Consider the following 16,152-nt stretch of genomic DNA (forward strand, 5'->3'; position numbering starts at 1 on the left):
CGTCTGCAGCGCACGCTTGAAATTACTGATACGAGATGACCTCACTTTAGTAAGCTGCATAAGTGCTTATCTCCAACGATATCGGTCGATAGCTTCAACATACTCAATTGGCTAAAGTTATAGACCGCTCGAGACCGCTTGCGTGTTTCAGTACATATCATCTTCCTATTCAGTTGGACTGTGCCTTTTTTTTGGACCTTTGTACTGACTCTCGCTAGTTTTAAGGCTCACATTTGAGTCGTTTTGCAGCTCTGCAGTACAGCAACGCTACTGTAAATTACAGTGCAAGGGCCCTGGAGTCTGGTTATATAGTGGGTTTAAAGCACGAGCAGAAATAGTTATTTGCAAATCTACAGCATCGTAACAATGTTAGATACCTCAGATCTGAGTCCAAAGCACGTATATTACTTTTAAAACTATCTCGAAACCTACAGAGCAGCGTATATCGTGAAAAGTCCAAAAGCACTGGATTGCGACAATTTCGCAGAATTCTGTAACCTAGGGGTAAGACATTATCTACGCCGCACCGCAACATAGCCAAATGTAGTAACTGTTTCAGTTCGCTGCAAAGTTGCAAAATAACCCAGTTACTTGGAGGCTTACTCGCAGGCCCTCTGAAATATTCCGTTCAAGAGTTAAAGGATGGTTTATTGCTCCATTACGTGCTCTGGCTGATTCTCTCAAGTTGGAGCTCTCAAACTACTGCCATGATACGACGTATCATTGATCGTTATCCTACAGTCCAAGGGATCGTGTAGATGTCCTCATTGTATTACGAGTACCTCTCCATGTTCTTCGCCAGCTTCGGTGATTGCATCTGTACCAGACTATACGGCAAGATCCCGTGCAACCTGGTTGGGCTCAGGAAGAACAGGTTACGACTCACGCCAGACTTCTACCATGGTAGACGATGTGGTCAGGCGAAGTGCCTGTGATCGGTGCCGACGATAGAAACTTCGATGTGTACGTCCGGGACCCGATCAATCTTGCGAGCGATATCGAAAATCCCACACCAACTGCTGTACCAGCGATTCGGCGTCCCGCCATGGATCCAGTATTTCAATGAATAGCGGGTCATTGCAAACAAGTCAGTTGTCTTGCTATGCCTCATCCGCCGATTCAGAACTCTCGTCGAGACTAAGTCCGGTAACTTCAATCAATATCTTCCAGGATGGAATTGACCAACTACCCCCAGAAATTCGCAACATGATCGGGCCGGATCTAGACATGACCTTTCAGACCCAACTGCAGAATTTCGATGGCTTCTCGAATAATCAGAATACTCTACCAACCGAGCTCTGGGAGCAATTTGGCCAGAGCGGTCGGACTCAGACTTTACCCACTATCGGCTGCTTTGACAACAATTTTCTTGACAAGCTGTTCCAAACGCCTACCATTCCTTCGTCTGCCGACGAGTCTTCAAGACCTACGTCAAACGCACAATCGCCCACAAGGACTACAAAAGGGGTTCGAACAGACAACGAGATTCTGGGCCATACTGCTATGCTCTCGAGCATGCCTCAACACCAGAGAGCCATAGAGGCTTCTCCCGTTCATAGCGGGCAAATGTCAAGCGAGCTTGCCAGCCCACATACAAAATCTGTCTCCTCCGAAGACATCAAGCTCTATACGACACAGATCCTCGACTTGCACAGACGCTCGACAAGAGATGCTGATGAATACATGGCGACCCGACACTCCTCGCCCGATATCTAGCGAGGCCCGCTCGTACACTCTACTCACTACGATTTTTCAGAATGAAGTGCCCGCCAGTGCCCGCCACTTAAGCCCTAAAACACCAGAAATCTTAATTTTTGCGACGCAATTGACTAGCAACTTGTATTATTGTGGTTGATTACTTAGTATATAAGTTTTAATTAATAAAATAATAATTGTAAAGTCCTTATTATGTACTGCGATACTAGAATTTCTTGAAGCCTAAGGCAGTTATGCATGCGCAGCTTGCTTAGGTGCAATTAGCTTAATAAACTTGCACCACGGGTGTGATTGCAGTACTGGATAATCTAACCCCCATGTCACACTAAGCCAAGTACTGCCTCAGGCTTCAACACCTCTAGAGTTTCACTTGCATGTAGTGAAAGTTTTTATTATTTCTAACATTAATTATAGCTAATATAAGCTGCTATATACTATGCGACTTATTGCACCCACGTTGCATGGCCAAAAAATTAGTAATTTTGGTGCTCTAAAACCGGGGTAGTGGGCACTTCATTCTGAAAAATCGTAGTGAGTAGAGTGTACGTAGGGGCCTCGGTAATATCGCTGCGAACATGAACACAGAATCAATGGAATCTCGTGCAGCAGCCTCGAGGCATTTTATCACAACATTGTTCGGTGACTCCCAAACCTTTCTTGCGATCCTTCGTCATGTGCAGGCTTGCGTTCGGACTTCTGTTACCCAACCCGATCCAGAAAATCCGTGAAGACTGAAGTCTCGAGCAGATGACTCGCTGGGACCTTGTCTCGGAAGCCCGAATGCCATGGAGTCCGAAGAGTCGTCGTCGAGACCCTCTTTCACCGACAACATCATTGGCCCGCACGCTCTCTTACGATCATCTCCTACTATGCGCACATAATACACGCATACAATACCGTTTTCCAGGACATCCTCATTTTCATGGGAGACGTTGCCCTCGGAAACCTGCCTGCGACTTTGCCCCTCTACATACCTGAAATTGAAATCGGGGGTATTCGGCTCATGGACCAACCCGGACTGCAGCTTGAGTCTCTACTCAAAGCGAGCTCTGTTATCTTGGAAAGTATCGACGATAGTCTTGGACTCGGTGCAACAGCTTCGAGCAACGGATCATCGAGTGGCGCTCAGCCACAGGGCTTACTACTGGATGCTCTTCTTGGCCAGAGTGATCTCGTGTACCAGAAGGCTGATGGGACAAGGGAGGCACGAGTAAAGCAAACCATTAGTCAGATCCATCAATTCTTGGACTCGGCTCGCAAGTGAGAGAGTACGGGTGTGTAATCCTGAAATCGATCCCCCTTAGAGCTTCCAAAATGGTTTGTATTAGATTTGAGGTTATCACTGCTACAACATAGATAGATTAGATGATTCATATCTCAGTTGGCATTCAATACCATACACATGTTGTAAACACCTTTGAGAACACTGGGAATGTGAATGCACGTAGGAAGAGACTGATTCTGACCATTGGAATCTGAGAGTGGCTAGTATTTGGAGCTACTTCTTCCCTCCTCGAGAAACTCTTTTCGTGCACACTCATTGCCAGTCTCTCCTTATGCCTTACGAACATGGGGACAAAAGTCCGTGCGTTCAGGGCATCAGAATCATGAATTTTATTAATTAATTAGCTGTAGACCAGCCACATCGCTTAATTAAGTCGTGTACCCAGAAGTCCTGCTGCTCAATAAGCCCATTGATCCATTCCTGAGGAATTTTGTCCCATTCTTCTAATACTGCTACAACCATTTGAACCTCAGTTGTTGGCTGCCTTAGGCGCCTATGGAGAGCTTGTTTTATTCTCCTCCAGCACTTCTCAATAGGATTCATATCAGGGCTAACTGCAGGATGGGGGAATAGAGTAATACCCATAGAAGTACGCCAAGTAGCACAAATATTGCTAGTAGTCTTGTGGCCGTGAGCAGAGTTGCCGTCTTCCATGAACTGAGGGGTCTTCCCAGGCCCCAAAACAGCCGCAAAAGCAGCTAAAAAATCCTGAATATAAGGCTTGAGTACTTGAGCAAGGTAATCAGTTTGTGTAAATGCCCCACTCTTCCCAGTTCCATGAATGTTGATCAATAGACTTTTGTATCCGTAGCCTACAGCACCAAAGAAGTGTACAGGAATAGTGCCACCTCTATGCATTTGGAATTGAATGCAGTCAGGATGACAGCGTTCCTTCTTATTCCTAATACACCTCTGCTTGCATTTCTTCCCTCCAACTTGAAATGTGACCTCATCTGAGTACAGTATCTGACTCCATTCCCAAATAGTCCAAAACATGTGTGCTATCCCCCACAGCCACCCCGCATTGGCTTGGGTCTTAGTGAGGTAGGGCTTTTGGCAGCAGATACAAGAGTAGTATCCAGCTTCTTTGCAGCGGCGTTTGAGGGTCTTGACAGAGCAAGAGAGTTGCAATTCATCGTGTATTTGGATCCAATTCAGCACTCTAGTTGCATGGTCGGTGCAAATATACTCAATAATATCTCTAACCTCCTGTTCATTGAGGGATTCTCTGGGTCTCCCTGTGCGTGTAGGGCGCGCTCTTTCAGGCATATCGTATAGTAGGATCTTCCTAACTGTGCTGTCTCCTAGGTGGTAGTAGCCCTGGAGCTGTTGCAGGCCTATTTTAGCGAATTTGAAGAGCCGGCGTATGCCCTCTTTGTGCTTGGTTCTGATCTCTGCACCTGGGAGACGTGGAGACATAGGTGGAGTGGTAAAAGGATCCATAATGGTGGAGTTGTTGATAGTTTAGTCCTAATGTGAAGAGTTTTAATTTCGAGGTTCTACAGCCTGAACGCACGGACTTTTGTCCCCATGTTCGTTAGCAATTCGACTCTATCAACCCTGCTTACAATTACCGCGATATATCACATCTGCCGTAGCAATTCGAGCGCTACTAACACAACAAAATGTAATCAGCGAGGAATCACGCAGAGATGCTCGTCTTGAGAATCGACCTCAAAGTCGAAGCGTATCACATCGCTGGCAAGAGGATAGATGTATTTGGATGTGAGTCTTAGAAAAATGTTAGCGGCAAGACTTTCAAACTGGTAAAGCCCCATAGTGGCAAGATGGAGGCGTTTCATACTGTTCGTATTCATCGCTCGCATAGTAGGCGTTCAATGCCTCCTTTCCAGTGTGATAGCTCACCGACGCAATGTCGAATGATGTGCTGCTCATTGCATAGGGTTGCGCCACAGATGGACCGCCCGCGATTAGGCGACCATCGATAACGGACGGAAATGTTTTGGCAGCTTCTCTGAGGTCGCGTTTGAATTGCTCCTTCTGCTCGTCGGTTACTTCAGGTTTGAAGGTAATCATCACTGAAGTGAGTGCGTATTAGCGGACGAAAGAAGCAACAAAGAGCTCGTTCATGATTCGATGTCGGGAGTGGATCTGGCCTGGCTTACCAATATGAATAAGCGTCATCTTAAAGAACTCGACCGGAGTGCTTCGCCTAATCGTCCAATTTGGGTCTATCTCACTGTTGACGTCTCAAGAGTGGAGGACAGTGTTGCAAGATATAAATCAGGTCTAGAGTTGGGCTTGTTTCAATAGCACGTCCAACCCGAAGCGTGTATGCAGAGACGACGCTGCTCCTACACAACGCATCCGATACGCCGAACCATGTCGGACTGCCCCCGACCGACATTATTTCGCTCGCTAACCTGTTGAGCCCCGACCCGTCCACCGATATGACCTCCGATCCCTCAGGCCGGTACTTTGAGACCCCGCTGTAAAGACGCCTTTTCACATGCGAGACATGTGAGGAATCGAGGTGAGAAGGCTGAAAAGCATGATCCAGCCTTGGACCCTTATTTTTAGCGTACCCACAATGTAATATTAGAAGAGCTCTTATAAGAGTTTTCCCTTCTGTGTAGACAATCTAAATCTTCAACGAGTAATAGTCCTCGACGTTATCTCGTGCCTTGACAAGACATATACTGTAGGATCTGACAACCGATGAGCTCGAAAGTAAACAGCTGGATTTGCGTTCCATTACCACATCGAAGCGTCTTGATTTCAGGACAGACATTGGGTCGGCGTGCTGACAAAGAACCTAAAGATCTGCAGCCAACAATGATCAACAATGATCAATTCTATCCGGGTGATATTGGGCTGTAAGGCATTAATACCACTAGATCGAGTTGCCCCATTCATTTGCGTGTATTGAATTCGAATTCAATAACTGCTAGACTATCTCTATTGAATCTCTAGGTCTATCGCTGGTGCAAATGCATATATCCGAAAAGCTTTGCTTCCCAAATTTGAACTGTCACTAGTTTATGTAATTCCCAACAATCTACGAAATCCTCAAAACACCAGGCGCCGTTTCAAGAAGTCCAACTGGCGCTCAAGAATGCTCTCAACATCCCCGAATACCCAATCAAGATGTCCTTTACCCTTCAAGATATCGAGCTCCTTGGGTTCGTCCATAAGCTCAAAGCACTGAAGCTGTTCCTTAGTGGGGCACGACATGTCAAACTCCGGTGTCACCATCATAGCTGGCGTCGGAGCAATGTATTTGACCAGGCCAAGAATGTTTCCAAGACAAGCTTTTGTAATATGTCTGAACGGAGATGCGGTTCTCTACGGGAATGCCGAGGCGGTCGAGTGCTGGCATCATGTCTGCTGGCATCTGAAGGCCGTTGGGAACGCTGCCATCCTCGTTCACATAGGGAAGGTACATGGGCTCTTCTCCAGCTAGGCGGCTCACTCGATCATGCATAGCGAGCTCGAGAATCGGTTGTCGTCTCTCCGGATTACCGGTTGAGTCAATCAGTGGCGCAACAGCAATGACAGCGGATACTCGCTTGCTAAAATTGCGTCTCCTGTTAGCGGGTCGTAGATAAGACATATTAAGGCTGTATAACAACGAAGATATAGACCTAGAAAGCAGTTCACTTACTCAAAAGCTGCCGCTGCAAGACTGACATTGCCTCCAAAACAAAGGCCCCAGAGAGCAATTTTAGTATCATCGACGTAAGGCTGCTCAAGGAACCAAGTCACGGCGTCATGAAGGTGCTCGGCTTGCTGTCTTGCGTCGACCTGGGTGCGTTCGGGCGGTCAGCGGGCTGTCCTTTAGACTGACCTGAAAGTAGAAAATATCGCAGAGCGGAATCTCACATCGTTCCTTGGCTCTCCATCGCTTGAGCCTATGCCTTGACTATCGAAGAGGAGGCAACTAATGCCGTGCTCTTGAAACCACTTCCCGATGTCTGGCAAAATGGCATCCTTAGGCATGTTGAACTACTCGATCGTCAATAAGTTGATGTATGGAAATAAGGAGCGTGAAGATATACTCCTGCAGACATGATAATAGCCGGGCCACGCTTCGAAGCAGGTAGAACACAGCCACGAAGGGTTACCGTCGAGAGTTGGAAACTCGACATCGAGACGAGTCAAGTCTGCAAGTGGCATGTTTGGCTTTTGTCGCAAGGGGTTTCCGCAGAGCAGGAATGTTGAATGGCAATGGACACAGTCAGTTGTATGCTTGCCCCAATATTCGATGATGATACATAGCGGAGGTCGCGACATACAAGTGACAATAAGCTTTCTGCTTCGATGGGACTTACTGAAGTCCGAGATGGCGACATGACGCAGATCAAGCCCCGATACTTGGCAATAGAGGCTGTCCTCGGAGTTCCTGCATAACTTTTGTGCCCGACTTATCTCGTACAAGCATCGCATCGGAAGTAGGTCAGCCGGTTCGGTAACCATCGTTAGATTCGGATTAGCTGCAAGTCGGACTGCAAAGAATAAAAAAACTTTCTTCTGCGGAATCAGCGTGTAAAGGACTGTCATGAAACGTTGGAGCGTTTTCAGTCGAGTCCTTTAAAGTGAGTATCACAAGTAAATAATAGAATATTTCAGAAGCCGGAAATCACGGATTTAGGAAATTGAAATTCGTCGAAATCGAAGTCTGATTTGTTCATGTAATTCATGAAACTCGGCGTTATATATCACCCGTAGCCAGCACTGACATGACTAGCTTTTTCGCATGCACCTTTCCAAGCTTCATGTCCGCGATAGCACCAGGCAAGTTTCTCAGGCCGCCGTCCAAGACTTCTATGGGATGGAGAACTATGCTCCCCTCTTGCAGCCACCTCTCGACTAGGGCAAATAGCTCCTTGCCGTATTGCCTGTACTCAGGCGTTGGTGGGCGGCCATATGTGCCACTCATCTGGATTCCATCTCCCGCAATGGCATCTGTCAGAAACCAGCCAGCACGAACATCCCTTCGTGTGTATTTCACATCAACGGCGATCGGCTCAAGCGCAATATAGCTGCCACCAGAAGACCCAATGCTCTCATAGCACATCTTCATGGTGGGAGTATCGGTAACGCAGTCCAGGACGTATCTCAAGCTGTTGTTGGTGTGCACACGGATGTCCGCACCACAGGTAGGAGAATGGTAGTCGAAGCAGGCCGAGGCACCGTAAGACTTGCACAGGTCGTTGTTGACAGGAGAGCAGGTGACTATGACATGATAGCCGGCTCTGCGCGCACAACATCAGTGAGAGACTATGCTAAGCAATAATGTGCGGTGAGTCCACTTACACTTTCAACAATTGCGTTGCCATGGTTCCTGTGGCCGTGGCACCACCTGAGATAAGCACTGTTTCCCCCGACCCGTGCTCCATCGACAGCATCAACCCAGGCGCCTGGAAAAGTCCCAGACCTGCTGTGGCCACCGAAAGTCCAATCGAGCAAGCTTGCACGAAGGTCAAGCGTTCGGGAACGTGGCAGCTGAAGTCTTCGTCTGCAAAAGCGAACTCGCTGAAGGCGCCTTTCGTTTTGTCCGAGGTATTTGAGCCAAAGGTCACGGCGAGGATACGATCGCCCTCCTTAAATCGTGTCACGCCTTCGCCTACGGTTACGACGGTGCCAGAAGAGTCGCACCCTGCTAAAGATCCAGTAGCAGTGCCGATGTCAACCATCTTTCCGTCTCTCGGATTCAGGGCGACGGCATGTACCCGGACCAGGATGGATCTCGGTCGCGGAGTAGGAATGTCGAAATCCTCGACGAAGCGATATCCGACAGGCCCTGCGCTAATGATTGCTTTCATGGTGACCTCGAGAGTAGTTTCAACTCACTTTGTGAGAAGCTGATGGAGCCAATTGAGTACCTAGGGGAAGGGGTAATATACATCTGCAATTACAGACACGAGATTGGCATACTATAGTGCAATTGGTGACTTAGCGCTTGAGAGAGCCACAGAATCATGCAGCGAGTCAGAGTTCGACTGTTGTCTCACCCTTCGGACATCGGTACGTTACCTAGGTATGCAGGGACGGAACCGCTTCGGAGACCTTCGAAATCAGCACGCTATGAAAATGAACGGGCTTTCTTATGACCTATCGGAGGTCTCAGACCTTTCAACTGTTTGAGACTCGGGAACTATCCCGTAACGTAAGATCTCTATTATTAATGTTCTCTCAATATCTCGAAGTTTTTTGAAAGGAGACCTAAACGATCTCCATACTCCTTCCTCTCAGTACACTATCGCCATCGATCCTACTATCCACCATGGGAAGTCAAGGGACCCAAGCTGTTCATTGCTTTCCACGAGAACCCATAGCAATAGTGGGCAGCAGTTTCCGTTTCCCTGGTGGCGCAACTTCTCCTTCCAAGCTCTGGGATCTCCTCGAAAGACCCAGAGATGTGTTGCAGGAAATTCCAGAGAGTCGTTTTAGCACGAAGACATTTTACCATCAAGATGGCCAGCACCATGGAGTAAGACTACTTTCTCATGACTAGCACTACAGCGTCGTCTCATGGATCTAACTCGCCTTCGATAGAGCATGAACGTTAAGCACGCTTATCTTCTCGACGAAGATCCCCGCGCATTCGATCGAGACTTCTTCTCCATCAACCCCAAAGAAGCCGAGGCCATGGATCCCCAACAACGGGTACTTCTCGAAACCGTATACGAGGGCGTTGAGTCAGCCGGGTACTCAATGCAACAGCTCCGTGGATCACGTACCGCCGTGTTGGTAGGATGCATGAGCTACGACTACCATTTCATGGCCATCCGGGGCATTGACAGTCTGCCTCGGTATCATGCTACTGGCACCGCGGCCTCAATCCTAGCCAATCGTATATCATACTTCTTCGACTGGAGAGGGCCTTCTGCAACCATCGACACAGCTTGTTCGTCCAGTCTTGTAGCCTTGCACCAAGCAGTATCTGCATTGTGGAATGGAGAGGTGGACATGGCTGTTGCAGCAGGGTCAAATCTCATACTTGGGCCGGAGCCGTTCGTTAGCGAATCCAAGGTTTGTTGCCCACCACGTGATGTTGAGAAGAGAAAATTTGGCACCATCTAACACATGAAACCAAAGCTGAACATGCTATCACCCAACGGAAGATCGTTCATGTGGGATGCTTCCGCGGATGGGTATACTCGAGGCGAGGGATTCTGTGCGGTCTTTCTCAAGACTCTCAGCAGGGCCCTCGCCGACGGTGACCACATCGAAAGCATCGTTCGCGAAACGGGCGTGAACTCTGATGGCAAAACTCCAGGTATGGCGGAAAGAATAGCTCGGTTCTTCCATCGATGATGGCTAAACAAATTGCAGGCATAACAATGCCCAGCTCCGAATCGCAGGCACAGCTGATCCTTGACACATACGCAAGATGTGGGCTTGATCCGACTCTTGAATCCGACCGTCCTCAATACTTCGAGGCTCATGGTACGGGCACGCCAGCGGGTGACCGTAAGTAATCCATCCCCCACTTCGCCGTTTTGTTAAATCGTTGATGAATTCTGACATGTTGTTCCAGCTATCGAGGCCAGAGCCATCCAAACGGTTTTCTTCCCCGACGGAGAGACCGGCAGACTCATGGTCGGCAGCATTAAGACGGTCATCGGACACACAGAAGGTACTGCTGGAGTCGCTGGCGTATTGAAAGTGTCCCTGGCAGTCCAGCACGGCGTAATCCCTGCAAACCTTCATTTCAAGAATCTCAATCCCAAAATCCGGCCATATTACACCAATTTGCAGATTCCCTCATCGACAACGCCCTGGCCGCCTGTTTCGCAAGGATCGCCGCGCCGAGTCAGTGTCAACAGTTTCGGCTTTGGTGGCACCAATGCCCACGCTATAATTGAAAGCTGGGATAGCCACGGCGTTCTATCCAACGGCCATACCGCTGGCAATCAAGCGCTGACCAGTGTTCCAGCGAATGGACCCTTTCCAACTTACAACGCTGGACCGTTCCTACTGTCGGCCAGCTCAGGCCAGGCTTTGGCGTCAAGCGCTGAAGCCATGATCAGCTATCTCCGCGCAAATCCTGATGTGAACCTTGACCGATTGGGCTACAGTCTCATGAAGAGGACAGCCTTCCCTTTTCGAGTAGCCTTCTCCGCCACCTCTACCGAGAAGCTCGCTGACAAGATTGAGGCGAGCAAGGATTCTCTTCAGAATGCCTCGCGTGCCATGGCCATTCCCGAGACATTGCCTCTCCGAATCTTGGGGGTTTTCACCGGCCAGGGAGCTCAGTGGGCAACGATGGGCGCAGAGCTGTATGGCGCTTCAGACGTGTTCCGTCGCGCTATAGACAAGATGCAGCAGAGTCTCGACTCGCTGCCTGCTGAAGATCGTCCCAACTGGTCCCTTGTCGACCAACTGCAAGCAGCGCCGGCGAGTTCGCGCGTTGGGGAAGCTGCTATTTCACAACCTCTATGTACTGCTCTTCAGGTTGCTTTGGTTGATACACTGCATGCCGCAAGCATCCATTTCGACGCCGTCATCGGGCACTCGTCTGGCGAGATAGCCGCTGCGTACGCCGCCGGGTATCTCAATGCGTTTGATGCGATCCGCGTTGCACACTACAGAGGTGTCCATTCCGTCCTTGCTCAGGGGTCGGTGGGGGGGGGGGGGGGGGGCCGGGGGAAGGGGGGGGGGGGGGGCGGGGGGGGGGGGGGGGGGGGGGGGGGAGCCCGGAAAGATGATGGCGGTCGGCATGTCGATGAGCCAAGCGACTCTTTCTGCAGCGAGTTTGGTGAAGCGCTTGCTGTTGCCGCAAGCAATTCCCAGACGAGCTGTACGATCGCTGGGGACGCGGAAGCCATTGAAGAGGCTTTTGCTCGACTCCAAGAGCGTGGAATCTTTGCACGCATGCTGCAGGTGAGCGTTGCGTACCATTCTCACCACATGAAGTCGTGCGCCAACCCATATCTTGATTCCATGAGGCGGTGTCGAGTCAAGCTCCAGAAAGGTTACAAGCAGTGCCGGTGGTACTCGAGCGTCTGGGGATCCGATGGACGCAGCCGATCATTCGACCAGGCGGATGGCCGACTTCTCGAGGGTCCGTACTGGCTGGATAACATGACGCAGACGGTGCTCTTCAGCCAAGCACTCACCAGGGCACTCAGCGAGGACCAGTGCTTTGACGCCATCCTCGAAGTCGAACCTCACCCAGCCCTCAAAGGGCCATGCTCGGAAACAATCAAGATGCTAACGGGCCTCTCCATTCCTTACTCGGGCCTCCTGAAACGGGGGGAGAGTGCCGTAGAATCGTTGGCGGATGCCATGGGCTTCCTCTGGAAATCATTCGCTTCGCAACGTCCCGTCATCACCTTCGAGGGGCTTCGTCGAGCCTTTCCCAACAGCCAGCCGTAGAAGCTGGAGATTCTCAAGGGCCTTCCGTCTTACCAGTGGGACCATCGTGAGCTGATCTGGAAAGAGTCGAGGTCATCCCGTATGTTCCGCACCCAAAACAAGTCCCGTCACGAGCTTCTGGGCCATTCCACCTCGTACGGTGAACGTGAGAAGCGCGAGGTGCATTGGAAGCAGCTTATTAGATTGAGTGAACTCCCATGGTTGGCTGGCCATCGTGTCAAGGCGAGATTCTCCTAGCTGCTGCTGGCTACTTGTCAATGGCATACGAGGCCGTCATCCGCCTGGTTGACGACCAGCAGCAAGTGCGTCTCGTAGAACTTCACGACCTCGACATTGTGCGTGCGATGCGGGTCCAAGAAGATTCTTCCGGTCTTGAAGTCGTTTTCACTCTTCGCGTTACTACTCAGACAAACGACTGCATTAGTGCCGAGCTCTCATGCTACACCGGTGCTGTCGACGCCGTGCAGCCTTTGGGTGTCCCTCAAACTGACATGACAGTCCACTTCACGGGACGCGCGCGGCTCTGGCTCGGCCAACCCATGGAAGACGTTCTGCCTTTTCGAAAGCAACCCGTGCTGACCATGGAAACCCTGGATATGGGACACCTGTACTCAAATCTGTCGAAAGAGGGATTCAACTACACCGACCTTTTTCAAGCGAAGGCCATGCGTCGACGGCTTAATAGCGCAGTGGTGACCCTTTCTTCGCCCCCTGAGCACACCCAGATCCGCAACAGCATGCATCCAGCACCTCTTGACACTGCCTTCCATGGTCTCTTCGCCGGCTTCTCATACCCGGGCGACGGCCGCATCGGTAGCATCTACTTGCCAACGCGGGTGGACTACGTACGAATCAGCATGATGCAGTCCGAGTCGCAGGATCCTGTCCTTAAAGCGGATGCCACCGTGACTTCGACGGACAAGAACATTGTGGTCGGGGATTTGGACCTGTTTGATGCAGCGACTTTGCGAACAGAAGTGCAGCTACGCGGAGTTCACCTTACACCTGTTGGTAACCACCGGGACCCTTGGTTATATGCCAGCCCAACGTGGATACGAGATGCCGAGTATGGGATTCCGCCCAGCAAAGCAGTCAAGATTTCGGATGCGGAGTTGGTCCTGTACGAACAGCTCACACGTACGGCATACTTCTACTTACGCCGACTACGCAAGATGATACTGAAACAAGAATTGCTGATAATGAGCAAGTACCGGAAACACATGATGACCTGGATTCTTGACCATTTGTTACCCCAAATTGAAGCTGGGGAGCATCCGGAGATTCGGCCTGAATGGAAAGACGATACTCTCGAGATGGTGCAGGAATGGCGTGCGAGCCAGCCAGCAGACAACAACGACATGAACATTCTCCACGCCATGGGGAAGAACCTTGTCAGCGTTGTTCGTGGAATCACACAGCCGCTCAAAGTGCTTATGCAGGATAGTCTGCTCGATCGTCTGTATGTGGAAGGGATTGGCTTCAAGCACGGCAACGCGGATCTGGGTACTCTGGTAAAACAGCTCACACATCGACAACCTCGCATGCGCATGGTTGAAGTTGGCGCTGGTACGGGCGGTACCACGCGCACTGTCTTAGATGCAATAGGAAACCATTATTTATCCTACACATATACAGACATTTCAACCGGATTTTTCGAAAATGCTCGGACTGTGTTCAGTCAACATAGCGGTAAACTCAACTTCAAGACGCTCAATATCGAAAACAGTCCTGAAGACCAAGGCTTCACCACCGGATCGTACGACATGGTCATTTCTTCAAACTGTTTGCACGCCACACGGAGGCTAGAGGAGACTCTGCGTAACTGTCGGCAGCTCCTTCGACCGGGTGGAAAGTTGGTCTTGATAGAGATTACCCGAGACTTCTTACCTCTGCAACTGATAATGTCGACGCTTTCGGGGTGGTTCTTCGGCATTAAAGATGGGCGTGTCTGGGCTCCAACGGTCAACCTCCAGCGATGGGACGAGCTATTGAGAGCTACCGGGTTCTCTGGCGTTGATGTAAGCTCGACACCATCTTTTGCCTCTGTCATCATGGCAGAGGAAGTCGACCAAACATTTCAACTCATCCGTGACCCCTTTTCTATCTCGCTAGAGGCCATACCGGCGATGGGGGACATCATCATTGTCGGCGGTGGTGCCAGTACCAAACTCCCATCCCATGTCCAGGCGGTTTTATTGGCCGCGGTTCCTTCGAAAACTGTAACTTTACACCCTGGCCTTGAAGGGATCCACGTTCCAAAAGGGGCTGTTGTGCTCTCTCTTTGCGATCTGGACTGCCCAGTCTTCCGTGACATGGATGAAAAAAGATTCAAAGGACTGCAGAACGTTATGGAAATAGCAGATGCAGTTTTGTGGGTGTCATCGAGTGCACGAAGGGGCGAGAATCCCGATAAGACGTACCTTCTTTGCGGTATGACGGGGGATTTGGGTATCTCGGTATGCCTTTGGATGATAGAGAACGGCGCTCGAAATATGGTTCTGACCAGTCGAAATCCCAATGTAAGCCCTGATGTTCTCGACTATATGAGTAGCAAAGGAGCTCTTGTGCGCCCTATGGCTGTCGATATAACAAACATGGACTCGCTACGCGCTGCCTACGCTGATATCAAATCCAACATGCCTCGTATCGGAGGCGTGATGAATGCCGCCATGGTTCTTCGTGATCGCTTCTTCCACCACATGTCTTGGGATGACTTTGCAGCTGTGTTTGCACCAAAGGTGGCGGGATCCAAGAACCTCGACGACATGTTTGGAACGGAGCCGTTGGACTTCTTCATCTGCTTCTCATCCACGACATCTATCGTTGGTAGCTTCGGCCAGTCCGCTTACGCGGCTGCAAACCATTATATGGCACGTCTGATCAAGTCGCGTCTACGTCGTGGCTTGGCTGGATCCGTCATTCACATTTCCATTTTGACGGGCTTTGGATACATCTTCCGGCGCGATGCTGAGCATGCCGACACCATTCACAAAGCAATCCTTCCGCGGATGGAAAGACAGTCGGAGACCGACCTACACGAGATGCTGGCGGAGGCTATTGTATGCGGGCGTCCAGGTTCCGGTCAGCCGTCTGAGCTCATCACAGGCATTAGGACAGTATTTCAAGAGGATTGGCGTGAGGACCCTCGCTTATCCTGCTACATGGGTCAGCAGAAGCTGGAGGATGATTCTGATCGAGGACAAGCTGGCAATACGATCAGTGTCAAAGAGCAGCTCACCGGGGCTGAGAATCCTGCTGAGTGCCTGGCTGTATTGGTGAAGTGTTTCTTGCTCGCTTTGGGCAACATGCTCGAGATCGATCCTGCACATGTTAACAGCAACGCATCGGTGGCAATTCTGGGCATCGACTCACTTATCGCGATCCGCATTCGGGAGTGGTTCCTCAGGGAGATCGGCGTTGATGTGCCAGTGCTCAAGGTGATGTCGGACACGTATTCGATCTTTCGCATGTGTGATGACGCTCTCGTGGATTGGCGGAGGGCTAGCAAAACTTCCAAGTAGAGTATCAGAGGACTGAAGGAATAGAATAGAATAGGGAGACAGATTTCATTTGTATATGGCGTTCTTGCGGACTGGGCACATCCTCAATTGACATTGAAACATGCGGTCGAATAAATATATTGCCTCGTTAAGAGATATGCTGATGGGGAACCAAGTAAATGAGAGTCAAGATGATTTATTACTATCTACGCTCGTAGCCAGATACGGTTACGACTAGTGGCTATGACTAAGCTAATCACGTGCCCAAACATATGCAGCGTCAACTTGATGACTTGATGACTTAAT

General features: G+C 50.1%; 7 protein-coding genes across 7 annotated transcripts; 3 read left to right on the forward strand and 4 right to left on the reverse strand.

Moving 5' to 3' along the window:
* Positions 1–1,206: 1,206 nt before the first annotated feature.
* Positions 1,207–1,716, forward strand: LY89DRAFT_675409 (uncharacterized protein; the record flags this gene model as incomplete). Its single annotated transcript, XM_018213505.1, has 1 exon — positions 1,207–1,716. The coding sequence occupies one exon, from the start codon at positions 1,207–1,209 to the stop codon at positions 1,714–1,716; it is 510 nt and encodes a 169-aa protein (XP_018064242.1).
* Positions 1,717–2,352: 636 nt separating this feature from the next.
* On the forward strand, positions 2,353–3,102 carry LY89DRAFT_689796 (uncharacterized protein). The gene has a single exon (XM_018215975.1). The coding sequence runs from the start codon at positions 2,639–2,641 to the stop codon at positions 2,978–2,980; it is 342 nt and encodes a 113-aa protein (XP_018064243.1). The 5' UTR covers positions 2,353–2,638; the 3' UTR covers positions 2,981–3,102.
* Positions 3,103–3,337: 235 nt separating this feature from the next.
* On the reverse strand, positions 3,338–4,270 carry LY89DRAFT_597045 (uncharacterized protein; the record flags this gene model as incomplete). The annotated part of the gene is made up of 1 exon (XM_018209959.1): positions 3,338–4,270. One exon carries the CDS (start codon positions 4,268–4,270, stop codon positions 3,338–3,340), a length of 933 nt encoding a protein of 310 aa, XP_018064244.1.
* A 362-nt stretch (positions 4,271–4,632) lies between these two features.
* LY89DRAFT_740308 (stress responsive A/B barrel domain protein) lies at positions 4,633–5,146 on the reverse strand (the record flags this gene model as incomplete). The annotated part of the gene is made up of 3 exons (XM_018220574.1): positions 4,633–4,732; positions 4,806–5,040; positions 5,128–5,146. The coding sequence occupies 3 exons, from the start codon at positions 5,144–5,146 to the stop codon at positions 4,633–4,635; spliced, it is 354 nt and encodes a 117-aa protein (XP_018064245.1).
* Positions 5,147–6,031: 885 nt separating this feature from the next.
* On the reverse strand, positions 6,032–7,478 carry LY89DRAFT_710799 (alpha/beta-hydrolase; the record flags this gene model as incomplete). The annotated part of the gene is made up of 5 exons (XM_018217860.1): positions 7,021–7,478; positions 6,845–6,967; positions 6,627–6,766; positions 6,294–6,549; positions 6,032–6,202 (listed from the first exon to the last, which is right to left on the reverse strand). The coding sequence occupies exons 1-5, from the start codon at positions 7,108–7,110 to the stop codon at positions 6,032–6,034; spliced, it is 780 nt and encodes a 259-aa protein (XP_018064246.1). The 5' UTR covers positions 7,111–7,478.
* Positions 7,479–7,638: 160 nt separating this feature from the next.
* On the reverse strand, positions 7,639–8,810 carry LY89DRAFT_710801 (alcohol dehydrogenase GroES-like domain-containing protein). The gene is made up of 2 exons (XM_018217861.1): positions 8,279–8,810; positions 7,639–8,217 (listed from the first exon to the last, which is right to left on the reverse strand). The coding sequence occupies exons 1-2, from the start codon at positions 8,785–8,787 to the stop codon at positions 7,674–7,676; spliced, it is 1,053 nt and encodes a 350-aa protein (XP_018064247.1). The 5' UTR covers positions 8,788–8,810; the 3' UTR covers positions 7,639–7,673.
* A 438-nt stretch (positions 8,811–9,248) lies between these two features.
* Positions 9,249–15,867, forward strand: LY89DRAFT_723760 (ketoacyl-synt-domain-containing protein; the record flags this gene model as incomplete). Its single annotated transcript, XM_018218844.1, has 8 exons — positions 9,249–9,455; positions 9,521–9,997; positions 10,064–10,244; positions 10,301–10,438; positions 10,506–11,586; positions 11,719–11,851; positions 11,885–12,290; positions 12,569–15,867. The coding sequence occupies 8 exons, from the start codon at positions 9,249–9,251 to the stop codon at positions 15,865–15,867; spliced, it is 5,922 nt and encodes a 1,973-aa protein (XP_018064248.1).
* Positions 15,868–16,152: the final 285 nt, after the last annotated feature.

This window comes from Mollisia scopiformis (assembly GCF_001500285.1).
Source record: "Mollisia scopiformis unplaced genomic scaffold LY89scaffold_27, whole genome shotgun sequence".
In the NCBI taxonomy this organism is placed as follows: Eukaryota; Fungi; Ascomycota; class Leotiomycetes; order Helotiales; family Mollisiaceae; genus Mollisia; species Mollisia scopiformis.

What these genes read in the sequence shown, in the direction of transcription:
- LY89DRAFT_689796 (XM_018215975.1), top strand. Translation starts at nt 2,639, where the DNA reads ATGGGAGACGTTGCCCTCGGAAACCTGCCTGCGACTTTGCCCCTCTAC.
- LY89DRAFT_710801 (XM_018217861.1), bottom strand. Translation starts at nt 8,787, where the DNA reads ATGAAAGCAATCATTAGCGCAGGGCCTGTCGGATATCGCTTCGTCGAG. An exon ending in GCAACGCAATTGTTGAAAGT is followed by an intron (nt 8,218 to 8,278) that starts GTAAGTGGACTC and finishes TTGTGCGCGCAG; the next exon opens with AGCCGGCTATCATGTCATAG.